Below are 27,164 nucleotides of genomic sequence, written 5' to 3'. Positions count from 1 at the left end.
AAAATGTGTGGACTAAACTGTATAAATTATGCCTTATTTTGCTAGCATGGCTTTATTTGTGTGAGAGCTGTTGGTAACATGATGTTAAATGAATAATGAAAGGTAATAAGTTTAAGAAAGCACATTATTCACAAGTGCTGTTTTAGATGTTGATATATTCTAGAGCATGATGATATGGTTTCAAATAGTTCCGAAGAGGAATTTTTTTTTACAGCATTCTGTACACATAATGCTTGTAAAAATTTGTCTGATCCTTATTGTCCAACTTGAGTAAAATACTATGTGTTATCACACCTGTTATCACTGGTATTTTTTTTCTCACATTAAATTAAATTGGGCTTGCATGTTCATTTTTAGCTTTCCCTTCATGCACACATTTTTCTGAGTTAATGTTCCATATTTATTTTCATTTTTCCATTAATTTCTTCCTCTTCAGGTGCAATCTAGCTCCTGTGGTGGAGTTTGCTGCCGATGTGGGAACTAAATCTGATTTTATTACCATGAACCCATCAGTTGTACAAAGAGCATTTGGAGGCTTTCGGAATGAGAGTGACAGAGAAAAATTTGTGCATAGACTATCCATGCTGAATGACAGTGTCCTTTGGATCCCAGCTTTCATGGTCAAAGGTGGAGAGAAGCATGTGGAGTGGGTTAATGCATTAATCCTTAAGAATAAATTGAAAGTGCGAACCGCCTATCCATCACTGAGACTTATTCATGCTGTCAGAGGGTAAGTGTATGGAAAAGACTGGTCTGTCCTCAGCACAATGAAACTCATAGCTAGAATTCATAGCAGGGAAAAAAGAAGTGTCAAAAGGAGGATGGTATTTCCCTTGTTGATGTAATGAATTGCGTTTATGACAAGTTTGTTTGGTAATAAATGCTGGCCATTTATTTAGCCAGCTCTGCTAAATAGAGCTGAAATACATTATTACAATAACTTTTCCAATTGCACTTTGATGTGTAAAAATGTATAATGATTTAGTGATAAGCTGATCTTAAAAATAGTCTGAATTCACTGTATGATAGAAGTGCTACATGTCTTCTTTGGGAAACAACTGAAGATAAAAAGTACAATCTAAATAACATCAGGGGTAAGGAATCAATCCTGTAAATAATGAAGCCTGGCAGATCTGAAAGTACTGAGTTCCTTCATAAAATATCTAGGATGTGGAGCAATCTTATCCTTTTGAATTTGGCGAGATGCTTGGGCAATTTAAAAACATTGATCAGAATCACAGAAAATGTTAAGGAAAGCACTTTTTAGGAAAAAAAAATCTATGCTTTGAGCAGATATTTTTCTTTTTAACCCCATGATTAAACAAAACTGTCAGATGAAGGGATCCAATGTCCTTGTAACTACTATATATTACAAGTATGTAGGGCTGTGCCTGAAAATCATTTAAAAGATGATGGTAATGCAATGTGTTTGTACATTAAATTATGACAGCATGGTGATATTCAGCTAGAGTTCCTTGAAATTTGCTGTTTGTGCGGTTTAGGAAGATGCCTTAAAGTACTGCTATTGGCTTGTACTCCAGTTACTGATTTATGTAGCTGTTCTTACTGTTACAGAAGCAGAGGTAAGATTAGAAAGGATGTTTGAACCATTATCCCAATTTAGTATGAGAATAAAGCTTAGACATAAGTTGTTTTTCAGGATATTTTGCCATGTCTCATAGATTAACTGATGCATTCCCTCTGTGGTGCAGTTCTGGCACTGGAAAAAATAATCTAGTGCCTTTGAAATTAGAAAATCCTTCAAAAAAAAATTTCTTTTTTACTGAGTCACTCAGTTTCATTAGGTATTCAGACTTTAGCTGTTTATGTGCCACGATTGTGTTGACTTGTCAAATATTCAAGATGTGTATAGTACATAGGTATAGTGGTTTGTGTATATATGCCTACATAAACCTGTCTGAGATTGCTTCCAGTTTACACATAACAGTTTTAATTTCCATCTTCTTAATCTGGGCAAAATTTTCAAATGTGAATGGTAATTCAGAATGTGCAGTCTTTAACTGGCCAATTAGAAGGGCCTTTCGGGGGCTTTGTCTTAAAAAAATTATTAGTACCTACATTTGCTCTCTGAATGAGGCAACGAAAGGTCTGCCATCTGAATTGCTGAAAATTTGGATTGAGCTGTATTTTAGATTATACCTAGCAGTGTCATCTGATATGACTGCATCCAGTTGCTCAATCTGTGGTTTAAACTCCACAGTAAATTTAAATTGATGTCAAGAGTTCTTTGATTTAATGAACGCGAAATTTGATTAAATTATGGAAGTACATGAATTTTGGGCCAAATCAGTAAGATTCATGATTCCAACCTGACATGTTAAATGCAAATAGAGAACATCTTATGCTGAAGGGTACAGATTCAAGGTTTGGAAAGTGTTGTCTGTATTACTTTTTGAATGTATCAAACTGTCAAATTTTTCCTTCATTAGTCTTTAAAGCATATGGTGTTAGGCACTTTCTAAGGGCAGAACATAAAGTTTCTTAGACCTGATCTAATAAGGCCAAATTCTTTATTTCTAATAAATTACTATACAATTATATATATAAAAATATATATATATATTATAATAAATTAAAGTTATATTGGAGTTTTATCTAGTAACAGGTCAGTTTGGCTACAATCACAGCACTGCACTGGAATTCTCACTCCTATTCTTCCTTCTCTTTTAATGAAATAAACTTTATAAGCAGTACATAGTGTTACAGAGTTGCTGTTGATCAGATAGTTTCTATTGTTCAGATGACTGCATTCTGAGATAATTTTTAAAGCTTTGTTTCCTTTCCATTATTCACTTTTTGGGTTAAAAAAAAAAGGTAATGTGTATTGGAAAAAAAAAAAAAAAACTAGTGTTTTGCTGATTTCATGCTTTATGAAGCTGCTGTAGGTGATGTAAGTGCTGGATGTAAGTGATGGATGCTTCTCTAGAATCTCAGAAGTGTTTTAGATTCTAAAACCAAATTATATACATACAAAGCCTAGAACAATAGCTACTTTTTAAATCACTAATATCATAAATGGCCATTTTATTATGTTTTTTTTTCTTCAGTAGATTTAGTTCAAGTGGTTTCTGTAATAATCTCTATTTTGCTTATTCACTTCTTGATCTTAGTTTTGAGTATTAGATTTTGAAGTGATTTGGGAGCCATTGCATGATTTTTTCCCCAGGTGTCTCTGAAAGCTAATTTACGGAACTTTTAGTAGCACTGTGTACATACTGACAAAATAACTGAGGCAATCAATACATGACAGTGTTCAAGATGGTACTAAGATGTTTAACTGATAAAAATCACTTACTTGCTCTCTAATGTCACAGCTAAAAATATGAATTAAAAAGTAATTATAATGAACAAATCACGTAACTTTTTTTTTAAATTTACTTCAATGACTAATTTCAGAAACTTTTTTTTTTTTTGTTGAGAGGGCTGAGATTTAATGTTGAACTATTTCATTAGGATTATTTGGGATAATATTTTCTAAGTGATATTATACTCTGAGGTGTGGAAAGTGTCTGTATGAAGGCTTGTCTCAGTAGCAGAACTGTAACTGGCAAACAGGAACTGTGCCTGCCTGCTGGGATTAGAGTCCAGATCATATTTTTTACTTCCAGTGGTGGCAGACAACCAAAGTCAGAAGTAGCATCAGCAGGATGTTCTGCTATGGATCCCACCTCGCAGATCCATGGAGGGATTAGAGAGGATTCCTGAGACAAAACGTGTAGTTGGTACATTAAGTGGAGGTCGTTTAACTCCCAGTGCCTTGCATAGCTCTTTTATTTTTTTTTTTTTTTTTGTGCTTCTGCTGGTGAGTATTTGAAGACATCTGTTGAAGAGGCTGAACACCACCACCCCCTTGCCCTGACAAGTAATACAGATTTTAAATACACTAGTATTCTGAGAAGTTTTTTCTTGTATTTCCTTTCCTAAATCCACAAAAACAAAACAAAGCTCTCACGCTCATCTTGATATATAAGAATGTTTTCTTGGCTGCTCTTCCAACTGGAGCCATCCAGTAGGAAATGGGATACTTTGAACTGTTAGTCATTCAGCAGCAGTATCACTGAAATTGCTTCATGTTGGATTCCTTCCCATCTTTTGGGTACAGAACAATTGTGTGGACATCCTGTGGGATTTGCCTGTGCTCTGCTTATTTCCTCCTTGATCCTGCCTGTGAAAGAGCAGTATTATCCTGCATTAAACATGGCAGAGTTCCCACTGAGTTTTGCCTGTGTAAGGAGTATGCTGTGCCTATTTATGGTCACTTCTCAGTGCAGGGTCCTTTTTTTTTAATTAGTGAAAGCAAACAGCTGTTCTTTGGATGTATTGACCTTTTCAACAACTTAACCACATCTTCAGAGTTCTTTACTCTGGGAATTACAGAGAAAATACTTTCAGAAACTGAAACATGCAGAAATCAAGTTCTCCAGCAGCTCTGTGCTGAGAAACAGCTACTGTGAGTAACCTATGCTGCCAAAATTTCTGTTTATTTTCTTCCTGCTAACAGACCTCCCTTTTAGTTTACTGCTAAAATATATTTACTAAGAAAATATGTTTTGGAATACATGGATGAATAAATCCCTTCAGGAAAAAAAAAAGGCTATTATGCTAAAAATAGAATTCTAAATATAAAATGACCTTGTTGTCTTTTACATCATGTATATAAATATTCAAAATACTGGGAAAAAAATTCACACGAGCTACTTTTCAGTGGAGTACAAGCCTGTTTCGTACACATGTGGACATTAAAAATAAGAGTTTTACCTTATAGTGCTACCTTGTGCCCTAGCATAAGGTATCCTTGAGCTGGCTTTGTTTAACTTACGCAAACAAATGGGAAGCCAGTTAGTTTGGATTTTAGGAACCTTATCTATTCAGTGAAGTTGTTTGTCTAATCCCAATATCCTGTCCTATGTGGGGAGCAGGAAGTGATGTTCCTGTTCTTGAAGTGGAGACACCCCAGGATTGACTTTTTAGTCTAGCAGCTACTTGCTGGAGCTGCAGCACTCCTGCATCTCCTAAGGATGTGCCCTGATCTCGTTTAAAGTTTCACAGGATGAGCTTTTATTTTCTTTGCACAAGTTCTATTTTATCACATATCTGAGAGATTTTGCAAGGTCTGTCAAGAAATATCTCACTTTTTGAGAGAGTTTTCATTGGAGGCAAGCACAATTGAAGCAGAGAACAAAATCAGAACTGACAGTGCTGCTGACGGAACTGCTTTTGTATATTTTTCACTCCCTAGTCCATTCTGCCATTTTGTTCCATATCAGCAATTTTTATATGCCTAACTGTCCTGGTTCGAAAGACACGTGTTTGCTAAGGAAAGCAGAAGCTTCCCTTTGGACTGAAAAATGTGATCCTTCCTTCCTACAGATTATTATGATTTTGAAATTAAGGGAGGTCTCAAGCAAAGATATGGCGGTAGGAATAACAGTTCTTTACTAGTATATCTAACAAGATAAACTAGAACAACAACAGCTATGAAATTACCCACAAACAGAACAGTAACTCAGTCCCAGTGTTTTTTGGCTGCAGACATCTATTTCCTGAGCTGCAGTTCCCGGTGCTGGGGGCAGGCAGGTCCTGCAGAGCTGCAGGAGGGCTGGGGGTGATGGCAGTGCTGTCCCAGGGGGAGAGAGATGGAGAGAGCCCTCCGCTCACGGTGTGGGTCCCGATGTTCAGCAGAGTGCTGGATGATGGCAGGATAAGGCGAGAAAAGCAGCAGTGAGGATGGCTCCCGGCGCTGGGATGGTGGAGATGGGGCTCAGGCGGTGATCGTCCTTCTTGTCCGAACTCCGCGGGGCCTTCCGCTTCCTCTTCTGGATGTTTGAATCTCGCGGGGTTTCCCTCTTCTCTCCCCTCCCTTTTTTCACCAGGGCCCAGTCAACAGGTATCTTAGCATGACAATGGGGAAAATTCCACAGCGGGAAAAGGGAAAGAACCAATCCCCAACATTATCCACCCCAAATTTTCCCACGCCATCATGCTAAATCAAATTAAAATCTTCAAATTATAGACATCCATACAGTTACAGATACAGTCACAGTATCAGAGGTAGTTCACCCTAAAACAAGGTCTCCTTGGGGTATGCATCAGGTCTTTCCATTCTTTTGCATCACCTACCAGGTACAACCTGGCCCTTGAGCAAAAACCACCCCCCGAATTGGATTGTCTTTGCTGGAGGCAGAGTTCACCCAAACAGTTTTTCCTAGCATACCTCTCATATGCACCACTGGAACCTTACCATTATCTGGTGTTTTCAAGGGCTCAGACTGGGCAGGGCTTGTTTGATTAATGGAACTTTGGGTGTTTACTAACCATGTGGCTTTTGGTAGATTAATCTCCCAGTTCTTGAAAGTTCTCTCACCCAGTGCTTTCAAGGTGGTTTTAAGCAGTCCATTGCACCGTTCCACTTTCCCAGCCGCTGGTGCGTGATAAGGAACGTGGTACACCCACTCGATGTCGTGTTTTCTCGCCCAGGTGTTTCTGAGGCTATTCTTGAAATGAGTCTTATTTGATTCAATTTTTTCAGGGGTACCATGTCTCCAAAGGACTTGCTTTTTCAGGTCCAGGATGGTGTTGCAGGCAGTGATGTGAGGCACAGGGTAGGTCTCCAACCATCCAGTGGTGGCTTCCACCATGGTCAGCACGTAGCGCTTGCCTTGGCGTGTCTGAGGCAGTGTGATGTAGTCAATTTGCCAGGCCTTTCCATACTTATATTTGGACCAACGCCCCCCATACCAGAGGGGCTTCAATCACTTGGTTTGCTTGATGGCAGCACACGTTTTACAGTCATGGATAACTTGGGAAATACTGTTTATGGTGAGATTGATTCTTCGGTCTCGTGCCTACTTATAGGTAGCATCTCTGCCTTGATGACCTGAAGCATCGTGGGCCCATTGAGCTAGGAATAATTCTTCCTTGTGTTGCCAGTCTAAGTCTATTTGTGACACTTTTATTCTTGCAGCCTGATTTACCTGCTCATTGTGTCAGTGCTCCTCATTAGCCCGACTCTTGGGGCCATGGGCCTCTACATGATGGACTTCTACGGGTAGCTTCTCTACCTGAGTGGCAATATCTTTCTTCTCATTAGCATCCCAGATTGGTTTTCTCTTATGTTGCCAGTTAGCTTTTTTTAATCTTTCCAGCCAACCTTACAGAGCATTGGCTACCATCCATGAATTAATGTAAAGGTAAAGCTTTGGCCACTTCTCTCTTTCAGAAATGTTCAGGGCCAGATGAATGGCTTTGAGTTCAGCAAGTTGACTTGATCCACCTTCTCCTTCAGTAGCTTGTGCAACCTGTCGTGTGGGGCTCCATACGGCTGCTTTCCACTTTCGGTTTATCCCCACGATGCGACAGGAACCGTTAGTGAAAAGGGCATAGCGAGTTTCATCTGCTGGCAGCTGGTTGTATGGTGGGGCTTCATTAGCCCAGGTTACTCGTTCTTGTTCTTCTTCATCGGCAAGACTAAAATTTTCACTTTCTGGCCAGTTTGTAATTATTTCCAAAATCCCAGGGCGATTAGGGTCTCTGATACAGGCACGCTGTGTGATGAGGACGATCCACTTGCTCCATGTGGCATCGGTGTCATGGTGGGTAGAGGGGACCTTCCCTTTAAACATCCACCCCAGCACTGCTAGTCGGGGTGCCAGGAGGAGCTGTGCTTCTGTGCCAATCACCTCTGAGGCAGCTTGAACTCCTTCCTAAGCAGCCAAGATCTCCTTCTCTGTTGGGGTGTAATTGGCTTCTGACCCTCTGTAACTTCGGCTCCAGAATCCCAGAGGTCGGCCTCGGGTCTCAGCAGGTACCTTCTGCCAAAGGCTCCAGGACAAGCCCTTGTTGCCGGCTGCAGAGTAAAGCACATTCTTCACTTCTGGTCCCGTCCTGACTGGGCCGACGGCTACAGCATGAGCGATCTCCTGCTTGATCTGGGCAAAGGCTTGCTGCTGCTCAGGGGCCCCCGTGGAAATCATTCTTCTTTCGGGTGACCAGGTAGAGACAGCTGACGATGTGGCTGTACTCAGGAATGTGCATTCTCCAAAAGCCCATGGCACTTAGGAAAGCTTGTGTTTTCTTCTTGTTGGTGGGTGGAGACTTCGTGGTGATTTTATTGATGACCTCAGTGGGGATTTGGTGCCGCCGGTCTTGCCACTTTACTCCCAGGAACTGTATTTCTAGGGCAGGACCTTTGACTTTGCTCCTCTTGATGGCAAAACCGGGTCCCAGCAGAATCTGGATGATCTTCTCTCCTTTCTCAAATACTTCCATTGCTGTGTTCCCCCACACAGTGATGTTATCCATGTATTGTAGATGTTCCGGAGCTTCACCCTTTTCCAGTGCAGCCTGGATCAGTCCATGGCAAATGGTGGGGCTGTGTTTCCACCACTGGGGCAGTCGATTCCAGGTGTACTGCACGCCCCTCCACATGAAAGCAAACTGAGGCCTGCACTCTGCTGCAAGAGGAATGGAGAAAAATGCATTGGCAATGTCAATGGTGGCATACCACTTTACTGCCTTGGACTCCAGCTCGTACTGGAGTTCCAGCATGTCCGGCACGGCAGCGCTCAGCGGTGGAGTCACTTCATTCAATGCACGATAGTCCAGTCAATCTCCATTCTCCGCCAGACTTGCGCACAGCCCAGATGGGGCTGTTGAAGGGTGAGTGGGTTTTGCTGACCACCCCTTGGCCCTCCAGCTCACGGATCATCTTGTGGATGGGGATCACGGCATCTCGAATTGGCCTGTGCTGCCGGTGGTGCACTGTCCAGGTGGCAATTGGCACTTGCTGCTCCTTCACCTTCAGGAGTCCCACTGCAGATGGGTTCTCTGACAGTCCAAGCAAGGTGTTCAATTGCTTAATGTTTTCTGCCTCTACAGCAGCTATTCCAAAAGCCCACTTGAGTCCCTTTGGGTCTTTGTAATAGCCATTCCTCAGGAAGTCTATGCCTAGAATACACGGTGCCTCTGGGCCAGTCACAATTGGATGCTTCTGCCACTCCTTCCCAGTCAGGCTCACCTCAGCCTCCAGCAAAGTCAATTCCTGTGATCCCCCCGTCACCCCAGCAATAGAAACAGGTTCTTCCCCCACATGTTCCAATGGTATTAGGGTGCACTGTGAAGCAGTATCAACTAATGCCCTATGTTTTTGTGGCTCTGATGTGCCAGGCCATGGGATCCACGCCGTCCAAAAGACCCGGTTTTCCCGTGCCTCTCCCTGGCTAGAGGCAGGGCCCCTCTAGCACTGGTTGCTATTTCCTTTCTGGGTATACATATTGGAGGTTTTCTCAAGGGGATCTGACAAATCATCCTCTCTTTTGTAATACCCTGCGACTTGGTTATGGGAAGTTGAGGCTACCTTCACTTTAGTGGAGCTCCCTTGGTTAGTGTTTCCCTCCCTGAGTTGACGCATCTGTGCTGCCAGGGCAGAAGTGGGTTTCCCATCCCACCTACATATATCTTCCCCATGGTCACTCAGAAAGAACCACAGGTCAGCTCTTGAGGTGTACCCTCTCTCCCTAGCTGGGGGACATTGGGCTCTAACTCTGGCATCTGTGAGTTGCACTGGTGCTGCACTGACCTTCCTCATCTCCTCCCTCATCTCTCTTATCTCCTCTTTGAGTTCCCTAATCACAGCAGAGACCTGAGCCTGCATTGGGCCATTCATTATATTCTCAAAATTTCTGAGCTTATTGGCAACAGAACCCACTGTCTTGTGGTTGGTGTCAGCATTAATGGCTGCAATGAATGTGCTGTATTGGGATGGTCCCAGGTGTGCCAGATTCCACAACATCTGCCCTGTGCACCTGACCTTGTCGGGGTCATTGTCATGTTGTCCACCCCTCCCAAAGAGTACCTCCAGTACTGCCATTTCTCTCAGCTGTTGGATCCCCTCCTCAGCGGTCTTCCAGCGCATTCTATGGTGGTGCTCCTGCATTCTCTCTCTATGGACAACCCTCTCTCTTATACTCATTAAAAGCCGCTCCCAGAGGGAACGGGGGCCTGGTTCCCTTACAAATATGTGATCCACACCTGAGTCCTGAGTCGAGGGTCCCAAATTCCTTGCCTCATTACCATCCGGCTGCACACCTGTACCTATAAGGTCCCAGACCTGCAGTAACCACGTTGTAAAAGCCGCACGGCCCCTTTGTGCAATGTCTTTATGCAGATTATGGAGACTCTCGTATGACAGGGACTCGGTGATGATCTCAACCTCTGGCTCCCCTGCTGGTTGTGGGGGCCCTGCTTTCTGATCCTTATTATCCAGGTGCTTTGTTTTCACCCTAGACTTTCTAGTTTCCATGGGCGCAACTACTGCTGGCTGTGAGTGCCCTTGCAGTTCAGCTGAAACCTGGAGAGATGTAACATTTGTGGGTTCCACTGCTGCACCATCAGGTTCTCCCTCTTTAAGGCAGGGGGAGAGTTTCTCAAGAGCTGGGGAAAGGTACTCCTTCAGCATTTGACCCATCTCCTTCACTAGAAACCCCACCCACTCTGGATGGTTCCTTTCTGAGTTGAGCTCTGGGGCAGGGTCAGGCTCAGGGGCAGAATCCTTAGTCTCTGGGGCAGGGGCAGGGCCAGGCTCTGGGGCAGAATCCCTACTTCTTGGGGGACGTATCAGTATTGTCATCCAAGTCAATCTCCCCTCATCTCTGAATGTTAAATAGAACAGGTTTACAAGGCCTATTAGCAATGTCAGCCACTGTATGATATCATTACCACTTAGAAGTGATTTGAACCCTTCAAAAACTGGTGGAGCAGACCCAAAAAACTGTGTAATGGGCTGGGACAAAATTTTTCCTGGTGTCATATCCTCACAGTATGTACGATTATTAAAGTAACCCCAAAAACATACTCTTCCCACATTGAATTTCAGGTTTCTAGTAGTGGAGAGCAGAAGGATTATTCATAAGAAAAAAAGAGGAATGAATTTTTCCATTTTCAAATTTTGTTGCTTAGGTTATCTACCATGAACAACAGGACTCTAACTAATACTAATGACTTCTAGGAGCTAAGCAGGGAATACGTAGCACATAGTTTATTCATACAGTGTATCTGCAAATTTATATTTATTTGAAAACTATTTTGGTACTTATGATTGTTTTTCAATTTTAGGTTTTTTGGTTGTTTTGTTTTGTGGGTTTTTTTTCAGTTTCTTTTCCCTTACATAAAACCTTTGTTTCTAAAAACCATAAAAATATGTTATAACTCCAGTTTGATTGTTTCATACTTCTGAAAAAAAAATTTAAAAAAAAATCAACATGGTAGCTGTGCAATTGAGAAGCAAACTAGAAACATTTTTTGTAGTCTGTTTTTGATGAACCAGTAATAGGATTAGAATCCACAGAGAGTGATGTTGGCCATATAGTATTAATAGAATTCAGAGTAGCTTCTCTTGGGATTTTTTTTGACACATGAGATGCATTATCTGTTGATTCTGGCTGGAACATGTATGCATGAGAAAATTGTTAGGTTTCCTTCCTTTTTTAAAGTGATTTTTCCAAGATAAGACAATAATAATAATTTTGCTACTTTTTCTCTTGATTCTAATGCCTTCCAAGAGTTTTAAAAGATTTTTGCATTAAGTTTTGATCTTACTGAGCTTCTGTGTTGAGGAGAGGTTGTATTAAGCATCCAGCCAGTAACAGATTTCTTCAAAGGCTTAGTTAACTACTGAGGTAATGTGGAAATAAACAAACAAAGCTATATGCACTATATGGTCTAGCCTTTTGCTTTGGTCAATTCAGATCATTGGGCTGTTAACATGAATAGTGCCTCAGAGAAGTAATACACTGGCATGAATGTAAACAGTGGTGTCAGTACAGGAAGGAGCAGTTTGGCTCAGTGTCTTCTGTACTCTTGCTTTTTAATCCATAGGAGTTCCTTCGAGTGTTTTAATGAACTTCTTTGAAGTCTCTAAGTTCTTGTTGGCATGCAAGGAGAGGTTTAAGTGTTCAGATTAGAAGCACTGAGAAGTATCTGGGGTATTTTGTCTGGACTTGCCAAGTGCTATCACTAATGGCTACTGCCTTCTTCCTGAACATTTCTGCCAAAATGTAGGTGCTGTTTGTTGTATTTATGGGTAAAAAGTTGTTAGTAACACACCAGTGTTTTGACTGTTCCTGAATGGCATTTGCACAGCCTCAAAATTTCTTGTTACCAAAGGAAATGCCATGCCATCCACCATCATGCTCAGCAAGCAATACAACTGTGGTAGCAGAAGAAGGTGGGAGGTGGCTTTTTCATTCTCCTGGTAAGCCGTCTTTATCTTGATCCCTGACTTTACTTGGTTTGTACTTGTTTACTTGACTTTACTCTTCTGTTCTCTTCCCATCCCACTGAGGAGTGGGAAGGGGATGAGAGCATCTGGGAAGAGTCAAGTCCCCATGTGAGGGAAGGAATTAGTTTATTTGGTACATGAGGCATGTACAGAGGCTTTTCAGAGGCTAAGGGAAGTCTGTTAGCCTGTTTCAGTAAACATCAAAGAATTAGAAAGTGAGATAAAGGGAGAGCACTGCTCTATTTCAGACCCTTGGGAGAGTCAGGTCAGTACCAGCTTTGTGTTGATGTTTTAAGAACAGAACATGTTTTATCTGAAAATAACTGATTTACCAGGTGCTAAATCTGAATTCTGCTCCATTGCTGTTGGAAGGCACACCATAGTTGAGGTAGATGCTAGTCATGCATGTGTTTGGGATGGAATGAAATTTGAAATCTCTCACCAGTCCTCATTTCCTTCCCATTCTAGACCAAAATCTCTGTACCTCTCCATTCTGTCTTGTGTGTCCCTTTCAGCAGAGGTTGTTTCTGTGGATCCCATTTTTAGGCATTGTGCTTACCCTTTTCCTTATCCTCCTTTGTAGGCATGAGGACATATCTATAAATGTGTCGGAGGTTAGTGCTGTTTGGATTCACATTATGAATTCAATAACCTAACACTGCTGTATTGAAGTAATTTTCTGAGCTCTGTCCTTCTGTCTTGAATAGGTGAATTAATAGGCCATAGGAGAAATTAGGAAAATAATTGCTACTTCTGTAATGTGGAAAAAGTAATTACTTTAATTTCAAACTTTTTAAAAGCAATATTTCTGTATAGAAATATTATAGTTTCTCTGCCTCATGGAAAGCGGAAACAGCTTATGGATGTTTTCTGGTCTGTATTTAGTGGAAGCAAATGTCATAATTTGCATTTTTGTGTCATATCTTTAGTGAAGTAGTCAAAAAAAATGGGCTTAGCAAAAGTTATTGCTAGAACTTGCTTTTTCATTTCACATTTATTTGTACTTTATTGTGTACCTCTGGGATACATGGGACTTTCCAAAGAAAATGATTAATCACTTTTTTTTGCAAGAAAAGAAGACTTGTGAAAGAATCCAAGATAGGGCCTTACTGAAAAAGGTCCTATATGCAGCCCCTGGTTTCAGAACATTCTGGAGGCTCACAAGGTGGGGGGTTTTGTTTCCTTTTTTTTTTTTTTTCCATTTCAGTATAAGTGTGGGCACACTTACTGGCAGAATTGGCAGAGGGGAAGTGGGTGTTTTGCAGTCATACTGAAATCAACAGGTGGCACAGCTTATGCTTGGATCAAATTATTTAGCCTCAGATGAAGTGTAACATACAGATGGGCTAACAAAGCAGTAGAAAGATTCATGAAAGAGGCCTTGCCTTTTTCACCTTTTAGTCTATAATGGACAGAGCATTGAAATGCAATAGGAAAAAGGTCATTTACAGAACGTAGCTCCCAATTACAAGAAGGTTTCATAAAATAATCTCAGTGTTAAGTTTTATCTTCTTTTGCAGAGCTAGCAGTCATTTAAAAGTCACTGAAGAGAAATCCTGAGGTATGATAAAGACAATGTCAAGGAGACAGAAGCCCTCCCTCCATGCTGCAAAGTGTTCTCCTCTCTAAAAGGCATCCACTGGAAGCTGTGTTTGATGTTTCACCCTGGAGCACAGCTGTGAGCTGTGCTGTGGAAACATGAGTGCCAAGCAGATAAGGCAGCTCAGCCTGCTGCAGGAATATTGCTGCATGATGGCACTGGAAACAAAATTTGTAAGCCTGACCCCTGGATCACTGGTGGCAATTGGGATTTCTGCTGCCTGCAAGTGGTTTGTTGAGGGTTTCTAAAGAGTTGATTCATTGTAGTTTGTGGTTTCCCCCAGGGATCTTTCACAGTGGGCATAGATCCAGAGAAGTGATGCTTGCTGGGTCTGTAGTCTTATTAGAAAATGAACTGGATGAATTCAGGAGAGAGGGAGGAGGTATGAGAGGATATGGGTAGAGGAAGATTTGGTTTATGCATTTGTTAATGTCAGCTCTCTAATATTGTTAGTAGCAAACATCTTTTCCAAATGAATCTGTTAAAAGAGCAGGAGGCTTCTCACCAGCAAGGATAATACATAAAGGACTGGTGAAAAGCACAAAATTATGCCTCAGATCTTCTTGTGTTAAGTCATGAAATTGCTAAACCATCATTGCTGTTTTGGTATGATGATCATTCTCTGAAGGTGAAAGAGAAGAGGAAATCTGTCTTTCTGATTTTGTTTTCATATTCTATAAACTTGTTCATAGTATACAAAGCAAGTTCTGGGCACAGGGTATCTGGGAAATGTGCTGATGTGTAAACACTATTTCTATAGCATTGATGACTAGAAGTTGAGTAACTTGAATTCAGTCTCAAGATTGCACTTCAAATGAGTTATATGAGTTATATGTTAGTTATATGTTTGATGGTAACTTAGTAAAGCCACTGACAATATATGAAGATAGCATTTTAAGTAGCAGTAAGACAGCTCAGGCTTTGTTTAAAGGCTTTAAACCATTAAGTGAGAACTGTTTTCTTTTAAAATATTTTTAAATGTATTTAGACACCTTTTTTTCCTTTTTTTAAGTGTTGCTTTGTTTTAATCTTTCAGTCTATTCAAGGGGGTTTATGGTTTGGTTCAGGATTCCTTTTTTCTTTATTTGATATATAACAGCAAGCAATAAAGTGAAAAACAGTAGACAGCTACCTACTGTATGCCTCTATTGATACAGTGTAGATTTAAAGTGCATGAAACCCACATAAAGAAAAATAAAACAAGTTGTACAATGCAGAGGTCACATTTCTCTTTTTTTTAATACTAGCCAATAATGGCAAAGTCTTTTGTCATTTTTCTCTATATGCTCCTCTCATATGTAGTCAAAGGAGAAGATGATGCAGAAAGCTGTCACATCAGAAAGCAAACTAAACACAGAAAATCACAGAAATTTCTCTTGGGAAGTTATTGCTTGTAAAATCGATAGTGAGATCTGCAGCCTTACACATCAGTGTCATATTTGTTTCTAATAGATTGTAGAAGTGACTCAGAATAGTTTTTTTCCTTGGTGTATTGCGTGTCCTTGTGAAACCAGTTGATGGGTTTGGCAGAACTCCAGTCGCATCCCATTGCTATTTAATGGGCATTTTGGTTGGCATTGTTTGCAATGAGTTAGAATTTAGTAGGATGTGAACAGTGAGCATTCATTCATTCATTCATTCATTCATTCATTCATTCATTCATTCTTTAAAGACATTGATCCTTTGGTGTGTGGACTTCTCTGCATTGTTTAAGTGTGCTTTTCATATTTAATGGATTTTGTAATGCAATCTGCCACTATGAGTTAGTTCCACATTAAGTTGTGATGCAGCAAATTGTTTGTGTTCAAACACACTCTTTATCACACATATCACACTCATGCTTTCACATGTTTCAGGGAATGCTTTTGACTGGTCTGTGGTTCTGTGTAATCTTGATCCTAAGGAGTAACTTCTGCCCTACCTCATTTACTGAAGTAGTATACTATTATTTGTATGAAACCTGTCTCTATCGGTTAGTTAATTCAGTGAGAACCGTGGGATTGATGATGATGACTCACTTCTGAGACAGATTTAAGAGAGGACACACTGTAGTGAGTCTTCTCTAAAGAGTTTCAACAACCCCCTGCATTAGTAGAGAATGAATACTAATTAGGGAGAGCTACAAGGCAAGGAAGAAAAACAACGCCAAATCCTCATGTTCTGCCCCACACTCACAGAGGAATGAAAACCCAAAAATGCGTGAAAATGGGAGAAATGTTCCTAACACAAGTTCAAGACAGCACCAGCTTTTTCTCTAAGGGAAGAGGAGCTTCCATAGAGGAGTTCCAGCAGGAGGCAAGAACCTGGTGGATCTCTGGTGTCGACCTCCTCTTCACAGCAGTCATGGCAGGCAAAAAGCCTGGTCAGGAGCCTCTTGGTGTGTGTTCTCTCTCCTTGTCTCCCTGAGGCTTGGGGCTGGAACAGGGCAGCCCTGCTCCCGCCAGTCCCACTCTCTTTCTCAGACCCGCAGCTGATGAGTTCACCTCAAGGCAGATGAAAGATTTGTACTACAGCTTCTCCAAGTGAGGGAAGAGAAAAGCTTTTAGCCTGGGCCAAGCAGAACCTCACATCACAGAGCCGTAGAACACATGGGCAATGAGTCTTTGAAAATGCCCACCAAATAACCCAAAGGTCCCCCCTCCCCAGCCCTGCACACACCCAGTCCCAGGCCTTAAAGATACAACAACCGCTTTTGGGCATAAAGCAGAGGATCATGGAATAGACTATCATCATAAATCACTCCAAGAGAGATAATAAAATCAATAGCTTTCATATCTGATTAATCTGCTCTGGTTTGTTGCACCGATCAAATTTAAGGTCCTGTCATGTGTATTTTCTGTAAAAATCTCTAAATAGGAGACTTCGGTTTGTTTTGATTAAATCAGAAGAAACCAGATTTTCTTCTATATAACTGTAGCTATAGAACTTCAGTATAATTCATACATATATATATATCCACACACACACACACACACACACACACATATATATATATATCCACACACACACACACACACATATATATATCTCTATATATATATCTACCTTCAAGAACTTCAAAATATCTAACAAGTAGCATAGCACTGAACATCTTGTTTTAATGATGTATCCAGACCTGATATTATGATGTTAGGCATTACTGACTTCAGGTGCAAAGGGCAGTTGGGCACAAGCTAAAAGAAGCTTAAAACTGTTTATAATGTTATGAGCAAAAAGCATCCTGAACATATTCTCAAATTTACAGGCTGTACTTTTCAGCATTAGTTTCAGTATCAGTGCCATTAACAAAATACTTTCAGACTCATCCTGGGATCATCTTTCTAACTTTTGCCCTGTTTCAGGGACACATAATATAATATTCTATAGCAAGGACCAAAAAATCCCAAGCTGACTCCTTCTAAAAGCAATTGACTCTAAAGCATGCTTCCATTTGTAGCCCTACCTAAAACAGAGTTGTCTTCTTTTGCCTCCATTTATAACTTTTTTTTGGGACTGGGCCCAGAAGGGAAATTCAACACAACTTCTCCTACCAAGTTTTTTCTATTTTAGGGTAGATCTAATAGGTGAAGTAAGTTCCTAGAAAATGATCTTTCAAGAATACAGTCCCATGGAATGGATATTTTAGGCAACAGCTAAATTATTTTGAAGAAACAAAGGCGGAATTTAGCAATTTGAATAAGCCCTTCCATTATTGTCTTCCTAATTCCCTACTATGTATAATGGGCACTGATTTTACTCTGATTCTTCATATATTAGATTTTCCTTCTGAACATGACTGCATTTGCATTGTTTTGAAAAGAGAGAAAATTAGGTAGGTAGGATTTTTTTCTGTTACAGAAATATATTCTGGCTGTTAGCATAAGAGCAGATATTCCCTCAGTAGGAAAGACTAGATCTAATGGTGAAAGCTAGAATTAGGGCAAGTAATTAAATTTAATTACACCCCTACAGTAATATTCTGTTCAAATTTTCACAGGAAAAATGCTAGTTAATTATAAGCTGTTGTAATGCCTTCATAAAATATGAAGAATGAATACTTTATATTGTGAATTTTATTTTATAGAATACTAAGAATTAATGTAAGGTTTTGAAATCCATATTTTATTACTTTAATCTGACCTTACCTGTGTGTTTCAAAGCTCTTAGCAATGTGCCCAATCACTCTGATACACAGTACTGTTGCAACTTTGCATTAAGGTTACATAGCTCTTCTTCAGTCTGTCCGTTAACTGAATTTGTTATGTCTTTGTTCCAACAGAAGATTTTTCTGTGTTCTTCATTTGACATGGCGTTCCCAGACAAGCTTTCACTTATACAGTTGAAGAGTTTAATCCAATCTGTTTTCCACTTTTTTTGCAAGCCAAATTCTTCTTTCACTCAATTTGCCTATATTTTGTGGTAATTTTTAATGAAATATAATGCAATTTTTGTTATGCCCTCACGAATTTCCAGAAAAAGTCATAACCCCAGGACACAGTTTGACAAAGAACAGACGTTCAAGATTAATATGAACATTTGGTTTTACATACCCAACAGCATTGGTTCCGTATACCAAGTTACTGTGCAGAACATGTGTCAATTTAATTTCTTGGCTGTGGTTACCTTTGCTGACCTAAGCCATTATCAAGGTTTCCTGTCAAGGGGCTGCTTCAACAGTCTTCTTGAAGCTTGAATAGCTACTCTGAGAAGTATAAAAGGGCACTTTCAGGAAGGGAATATGGCTGATAGAAAGTAGGCTGTTTATTTATCATCCTGCCTGATCTCTGGCTGTTGGAGATCCTATGGGCCAGGTGTGGTATACTCTTGGGTTCAGATTTCTCAGTTTAGCTCCAGAGATAGAGGAAGTCACGGAGTGGATTTGTGTGACTGTTTTCAGATTGAGAATGGCTGCTGGTGCTAACCTTCCTGATGCCACAGGCAAAATCCCTGCCAAGGAAGCCAACCAGCCATCACAGTTGGTCTGCATCAACTTCTAGATCCATAAAATGTTCCAATAGTAGGGAACAGCAGCCCATGTCTCTTGTGCCACCCCTAGGCAGAAAAGGAGCCATAGAAGATGTGTAGAGAGCAAAGGAATTCTTTCTAGCAGTTGTTACCACTCACAGCCAAACTTTTTCTTCAGTGGATGAGTCTACTTCTAAAACAGACCCAGCCTAAACATGAGTCAAAATATAAGCTTAGTCTAGAAATGTCCTAAAATCTTAAATTACCTCTTTACTGTGACTGCCTTCTCATGTTGCTGTAAGGAAATGCTGGAGCTTTTCTGTACACTAAATATTTGGGGTTTTTTTACCTGACACTTTTTCCTATTTCCAAGCTAATTTCTTCCACCTTTGCATAAGTTTCTGTGCATGGAATAGTGGTAAATAATCCTATTTTACTGAGTAGAAAATTTAGTTTTAAAATCAATAAAACAGTGTTGTGCCATCTTCAGTCTGATTATGAATAATCCCTCTGCTTCATTGCTTCTGTTTAATCCAATCTAATACCAGTACCCTTTGTAGAGAAGAAAATAAGTAATATTCACAACCTATACGAGAGGGAAAAAAAGCCAATTACTCCCTTTGAAACCATTTGTAGCCCTGTTTGTTTAAAATAGAATTGCATTCTTTCATTCTTTTTACCTACTTCTGTAAGTATTTTCTTAGAATTGGGCTTTCCAGAATGGCAATTCCACACAACTTTTCTGGCCAAGGATTTTTTTTTTTTGTAGCTGCACTTTCTAGTTATAGGCATAGGTAAATAGTTTATCTTCTGAGGTTTCATGCAGAAAGAATGAAACAAAGGAGAAAGGAGGACTATAAAATTATGGCAAAGAGTTGCTCAGATTCGATATTTAACTTGATGGTTCTATTTCTTCCTAATTTATCAGATACTTTCTCTTTTGTGTTTTGCTTGCTACTGTATGTTGCTACATTGTATTTCACTTAGATTTGACTGTCTGTGTATCATCTAAAAATATCTCCTATATGACATTTCAAATCCTCATACAGTCATATGCATGCTTCTTGATCACCATTTTTACATCTACCAGTCATACTGTTCAAATGTTCTCCAACATTTTTAAGGTTTTATGTTAGTCCTTAATATTTCCATATTTTTAAATGGTTCCATGAAACAAGATAAAAATATACAAAATAATAAACTGTTGTCTTAACTGTTGGAATTGCAAAGGGAAAAAAATAGCCCAGAAATGCTAGCAGTTTTCAACAAAAGTACAACAAAAAAATAACTTGATGCAGGTTCAGTCTGTATTAATCAAAACCAGATTGATTTGAAATTACACACTGGTGTATAGACTTTAATTTTTTAATTGTGAAGGTAGTTCATTAATTTATAATGTCTGTGTGGGAATAAAAGAAAAATTGTTGCAATCTTGTTGTTTATCACAAATGGTGGATTCTAGTTTATGGCTACAACTTGATTTTAAAAACTTTTAGAAAATGCTTTTTGAGTGAATAGGATTTCTTAACCTGAAAGAAACATTAGCATGTCTTCATATGAATGTGAACTGGAATTATACGCTCATAGCCCAGAAAGCCAGTTGTATACTGGGCTGCATCACAAGGAGTGTGGCCAGGAAGTTGTGGGAGTTCATTCTGCCCAATTTTACTCTGCTGAGACCCCACCTGGAGTCTTGCATCTGGCTCTGGAGTCTTCAGCAGAAAGAAGACAGCAGGTACAGAACAGGGACACAGATATCATCAGAGGGCTGGAGCATCCCTCTTCTGAAGAGGGGCAGAGAGACCTAGGCTTGCTGAGCCTGGAGAAGAGAACGCTCCAGGGAGACCTTGTGGCCCTCCAGTACCTGAAGGGAGCCTACAAGAAAGCTGGAGAGGGAGAGGCTTTTTACCTATCTCTCCAAGACAGGCCAAAGGACAGTGGTTTTGAGCTGAAAGAAGATAAGTTTGGGTTAGGCAGAAGGCAGAAATGTTTTATCATTAGAGTGTTGAGACACTGGAACAAGTTGTTCAGGGAGGTTGTGGATGTCCCATCACTGGAATTGCTCAAGGCCAGGTTGGATGAAGCTTTGAGCAACCTGGTCTAGTGTAATGTGTCCGTGCCCAGAACAGAGGGAGAGGACTAACTGATTTTTAAAGGTCCCTCCCAGCTGAATCAATTCTGTGATTCTTTATTTTGTAGAATTCTATATTGTGCTCCATTACCTGTACAGTAGGTATATGTTATTGTCCAAGTGTGTCACAGAAATAAGATAGGCATGGAACACCTCACTGGGAGATCTATCTCTTTCCATCATATTTCAGTAAGGAGCTGATATGTCAGAAAGGAAAAACTTTTCTCCAGAAGTTTCTCTCTTGACATTCTAGGCCTGTAAAATGTACTCTAGGTCTGTTTGACTGCACCTTTGCTGTGTGTCTGTGTGCACATCTAGTGCAACTGTTGTCTCAAATTATTTGTAGATGACTTCTCCTAAAATTAAGCTATGTTTCACTCTTGAAAATGGTTTTCTGCATGAATTGAGCAAGCCATATTTTTAGCAGAGGCTTGTACTGTGCTGAGTGTCAGTTGATGACTTTCATGACTACTGTAGCAAGGGTAGATGTTTCAGTCTCTGTGCAGTAGAAGACTAACCATATTTACTGGCAAAGGTTCAGGTTTCCTTTTCATGTAAATGGATTCCTGAGGGTTTAAATTATTTTTTAATATATTGATGGATATTCTTTGCAAGTTTCACTAGAAACATAAGTGAGTAGCCTTTACTTCCCTTTTCATCCTGTAGTGTGATGTATCACAGAGCACATTTGTAACTACTAAAGAGGCAGATCAGATCAGGACAGAATCCTGACTGTTTGGGTGGAGCTGTGATGGAGTTTCAGTTCTTCATAAAGTGTATTATTTCTTTTAATGAAAGAGGGTTTTTTATGTATAGTCTTTGAAAATTCTGTACACTGTGAATTTTCAAGTAGATGTTGTGCAAACACTTAGCAGTGCTTTTGTGCTGGTTGTCATGTTTTCTGTGTTGTTATTCACACTTTAATTCTTTCACACTTTAGATTCTTTGTGCAGCATTCTGCACAAAGCATATCTCAGTAAGAAAAAGACAAATAGTGCATTCTTAACTAAAACATCCACATAAATTAAGAGCGTAAATTGAAGGATTGTTCCTGTGATTGGTGTGATTAATCCCACTGAAGACAAGAAAGCACAAGAAGTTGATTTTTCTTTGAATTTGAGGAAGATATTTGCCCTAACACCTTCTTTAGGAAACAGATGTTGGGTCCAAGAACATAAAAGCGGCTATTTAAAAGATCCCTTTCTAGCCTGTAGTCTTACCAGTGCCAGGTGCTGACACAGAAATATGGAAGATAAGTTAGAGAAAAGATTACCCTGTGAAACATGCTCCCATCACCAGCAGCTTAGCAAACCTTTGAGAAGGAGCTTCATAAGCACCACTGGGTTTGTGAACATTGTGAACATTAGTTTTGCACCAATGCCTCAATTAAAAATCAATTCTTATATAATTTTTATAGTTTTTTTGTATTACCTTAGTAGAGACAAAGAAGGATCTTTGACAAAAAACACATTTTTACATACAGAATTTTAAAATGTATTTTATTTATGGTGCGGAACTGCATATTAAAACTAGTCTTCATTAAGATAATAATAAAAAGGAAGGCAAAAGTATATATGTTTAAAGCATCAGAAGGTACTAGAATAATGCTGGCACAATACATTATTGACAGTATTTCTTTCCTGTACTAACAGAAATACAAAAAATGTCTTTGATTATTTTGATTTTTAATGTAAAATACACTGGAACATGTAAGAGATCATTGTTCAGATTTTAAAATCATGTGAAATCTATTTGAAACATGTATGCTCTGTAAAAATAAAGGATTGTAGAAGAGACATCTGTACTGGACTGTATGAAAGAGGTCTCAGACATGTGGCTGTGGATTGCTACCTAATATGTCTGAAGTGTGTAATAAGTTTTGAAGGCAAAGATGCTTGGATTTGGGATGAGGAGCTAGGGTGAAAATAGACATAATGATAGTAGGAGCACAAGGACATTGCTACAGGAACCAGTACCTCCTCAAATACCCCTTCTTTTCATGGAAGAGGCATTTATAGCAGTCCCCTGCTGTAAGCAGGGTGACCCTTACTCCTACAGGGTATTGTGGGTTTTTTAGTTACCTGTTGTAAACATGGTATTTATTAATGGCAAATGTATAAAAAGCAATACCTGGACCTAAATACTGCTCTGACTTTCCTTTCATTGCAGACTGTTCAACCTACTTTCTATTTGTGCTCGTTTTCCTTTGCCCCTAGAAATTACTTTTAACTTTTGAGCATAATTTGAAATTCATTGTATCATGCCAGTGTCTTTACAACATTATGATCAGCCATATATTTAAAAGTAATTTAAAGTGAGATCTCTTTGAATTCAAGCAACTCAACTTCAAGTCACAGAAATTATAGAATTAAAGAGGTTTTTTTTTGCATTGGCACATTCACTAATCATCAATAAATTCAGTCTTCAGGCCTCACAAAAGAGTTGTTTTACCATGAAGCATCAAGAAAATTAGTGCAGTGGTGCACTCATAGCCAGTTACAGACTTCATAGTGATGACTGTTTTCTCACATAGTGAGATTCGTCCAGTCCTGTCAGTCAAGCTGATTCCTGATCCAGCTTGAAAACCAGAAATTGGTCATGGGTGAAGATCTAGAGATGAGTTATGAGAAACAAGACAGATTCTCATTCAGATCTGTAGTAAGTAAAGTATATTGCATCCTTCATGATGCAAACTTAGTTTACAGAAAATGAGTGCATCCCAGAAAAGTAGATCGGGAGAGTATTTTTATACTTTAAACTAAAGCTAGAATAAAACTCCAGAAATTGCAAGCAGGTACAAAGATGCCTATTGGTTAAAGCATCTACAACGTCAGTCGACCCTGATCAGCCTTTGTTGATTCCTGGTTTTTTTTTCTTCGTATGAAGTATAATTGATCCCAAGTTACAATTTTTTTTATGATCATTACATCAAGTACTATATTATCAATATATATAGAGGGAGTTTGGATATTTTTCAATTTTAAGAAATACCAAGTAGCTAAACTTCTGTTTTGTATAATACCGGAATATGACAGGAGAAGATATGCTTTTATACTCTTAAATTGTAAGAGTCTTCATTTTATTTTATTCCTTCATTACATACTTATTTCTGGATGGAAATGCTTAAGTAAGATGTAGTGTCCTTTTCAAATATGTACCTGTTTACTAACTTAATTTTCTGCCATGAGCATCCTATTCCTGGAGGGGTGAAGTTCAGCTGGAATGATAGCAGTGGTATCCTGTAATACCATATGCATCTGTTTTGACTGCTATTTGGCTAAAAACACTCATGTAGACAGATGCATGAGATTGAAGTACTAGCTTCTCAAGAGACAGCTGCCAGTTTTTACAAAAATTAAATAATTAGCTTTTAATCTGTTATTCTTATCTGTGATATGAAGTGCTAAAAGTGTTCAGATTTCTTTCTTCAGCAACATTTCCATAAACAAACATTTATTTTCTATAATGGAGTCCCTTCTTTGGTTTATCTTGTCTTACAGAGTTGCAGTTTATCAGAGTGAAAAGCAAACTGCTTACCATGTTATGTCTAAAAAATGGTGTTTATGAAGACAATGAAAAATGATATATGCATGTGTCATTTGTAGATGTACCCATTCCCAATTGCATTCACTCCTTCAATATGCTTTTTACCAACCTGTTTTTACAGCCAAGCAAAATTCTGAGTCATTCCCTATGCTGGCTTTGGAGAAGCAATTACTCAGCTCAGAACTTTTCTGCTTTGCAGGGTTCTTCAGCTTTCAAAAAATGAACTTGAGTTGCAATGCAAAAATGCAAAAAAAAAAAATCCAAACCAAACCAAAAAACTTCAAGCCAACAACAACAGAAACAGAAACAAGCGCAAGCAAGTAAATTGAGCTTCTCTTCTACTGACTTCTGAAAATTAAATTATTAATTTATGTTTATAATTTGCACTTGCTTTCTGTTTAGACAAGCAGTTTGTGAAGTAACCAGCAGGCCAATCAAATATTCAGCATAGGGCTCACTTGATCACAAGAATTGGATACCACAACAGGTCAGATTTTATAGCAAGAGACCGTTCCCTGATCTGGCTGAGGAGGTTAACTGCAGTCTTCCAGCTTCTGCAGACATGATGTTGTGTCAGGATTAAAGCCTGAACTAAGTCCCTTAGCAGGCCAGGGTTTTTGCAGCACTGTGCTAAATAAGGTCTCGCTTAACCTCTTATAGGAGGAATAAAGGTGCGCCAGAACAGTGTCATTATGATCTCAGTTTAGAGAAAAGGAGACTTTCACCTTTTCATAGTGTAAAATGAATGCATAGTAGATAAAATAGGTTCATGGGATTTATTCACATGATGTTATATTAATTTCTTAATGCACTTTTTCTTTCTTTGCAGCTATTGGCTAACAAACAAGGTCCACATTAAACGACCCAGCACTGGTCTCCTCATGTATACACTCGCCACCAGATTTTGTGATGAAATTCACCTGTATGGATTTTGGCCATTCCCAAAGGATTTACATGGAAAACCAGTCAAGTATCACTATTATGATGATCTGAAGTATCGGTACTTTTCCAGTGCCAGTCCTCATAGGATGCCATTAGAGTTCAAAACGTTGTATGTCTTACATAATAGAGGAGCACTTAAATTAACAACAGGGAAATGCATACAGCAATAAAGCACATGTAAAGTACAATAAACACAGAATACACACCTCATCATAAAGATGTGGAATGGCAATGGGACCACAGTGGGGATTTGTTTCAATACCCATTAAGTCATTGGAAAAAGGTGTTATATCAGAAATACATAACCAGCTATTATACCTGTAAAGTGCTATATAACTAAGCTATCTTGACTGCAAAGGTTCAAGTAAGTGCCACTTTCACTAAGAACAAAGCTTGAATGTATGCTCAGTAGTGTTTACAGAATGCAGTGACACATTCATCATGAATTAAAGAAGAAAAAGAGCCTGCCAATTTGCAACTGTAATCAGACAGCCCACACAGGAATACCCAGTGGATGGAATATATACTTGAGTAAATAAATTAGTCTTTTGCAGAAAATATCATGATGGATTTAAGTAAAGAAAGTGAAATCTGTAAGATCAAACAAATCAGTAAATGCCTTCAGTCAGAGAACTGTTTCTGATATTGTATGATAACCTCAGCTTTTGTTACTGTTTTTCATATTGCCATTGGTTGCATTTTGTTGCTTTTAAGTTTTTGGAGCCTTACAAGATTTCAAGGTTGTTATGTGTAATTAATTTTTTTATCTTATGGAATTGTCTTCAGGTAAAAAGAATTGTAAATGTGGGAGGGTAGAGGGGAACATCAAATATTTTATCAAGTGTTATTGTGTTGTGCCCTGCTATCACACAATCCTTAACATCCCAATTGTTTTTCTAGCTACTGGTGTCATTACTCATTACATGAAACCACACAGATATCATTTTGATCTGACTTAAAGAGAAGTTTTTCTCTCCTGTACAGATTTGAAGACATACAAGAGGGTGCCCTTGTTTTTGGTGCCAAAGATTACTTTTATACACATTTTTTCCTTATTGGAGAAACAGTGTGGATTTATGTTTCTTTGCTGCTTAAGGGAAAATATTCTTTGTTACTTATGTTTTTTAAGCATTTCAGATCAAAACCTCTTTACTGACTTCACATATAGGATGCTTCAGAGAAATCTGCAGGCATAAAGAAATTACTTCATGCACTCAAATATATATGTGCGCATACATATATATACAGTTTTATACTTGGTAGAAAGGAAAAGTCTAAAGAAACTCAGGTGACAGTGGAACTAAGGAAAAAAAAAAAGAATACCTAGCCAATTAATAGTAAAAATGCAGATCATACAGTTCTTTTAAACTTCTAATACTGTTAAATGATCTCTTTATTTAATATACCTCTTTTGTATCATCTAGATGTTCTGATGTGTAACTGACTGAAATAATGCAGAGTTACATTATGTCACAGTTTGTTTGTTTTTTTTTATCATCAGTCCTGTTTATCCAAAAAACCAAGAGTTCTTTCACTTCCTTCTTTCCAAAAAAAGAAAATGAGAAATTACAGGAGCGTAGGAGAGGTTCAATACAACATACATTAAAAACAAAACTTGTCGTCTTATGATATATTTGAATGCTAAAGGGGCACATAAATGGGTAACATCATGGTTTCAGATCTTTCCTGCTATGCTCAACTAA

The 27,164-nt window shown here is 39.1% G+C and overlaps 1 protein-coding gene across 1 annotated transcript in view; it reads left to right on the top strand.

The window, feature by feature from the left end:
* ST8SIA4 (ST8 alpha-N-acetyl-neuraminide alpha-2,8-sialyltransferase 4) overlaps positions 1-25,631 on the top strand; it is a 50,916-nt gene extending 25,285 nt beyond the window's left edge. The window contains exons 4-5 of the mRNA XM_062513353.1: positions 437-730; positions 25,349-25,631. Coding sequence (XP_062369337.1) covers positions 437-730; positions 25,349-25,631 — 577 coding nt within the window. The remainder of the gene's footprint in view (positions 1-436; positions 731-25,348) is intronic.
* The last annotated feature ends 1,533 nt before the right edge of the window (positions 25,632-27,164 follow it).

Source organism: Cinclus cinclus, chromosome Z, assembly GCF_963662255.1.
Source record: "Cinclus cinclus chromosome Z, bCinCin1.1, whole genome shotgun sequence".
NCBI classification, from domain to species: Eukaryota; Metazoa; Chordata; class Aves; order Passeriformes; family Cinclidae; genus Cinclus; species Cinclus cinclus.
Note: the sequence above shows the minus strand (reverse complement) of the source record. Positions and strands in the feature narration are given on the sequence as shown.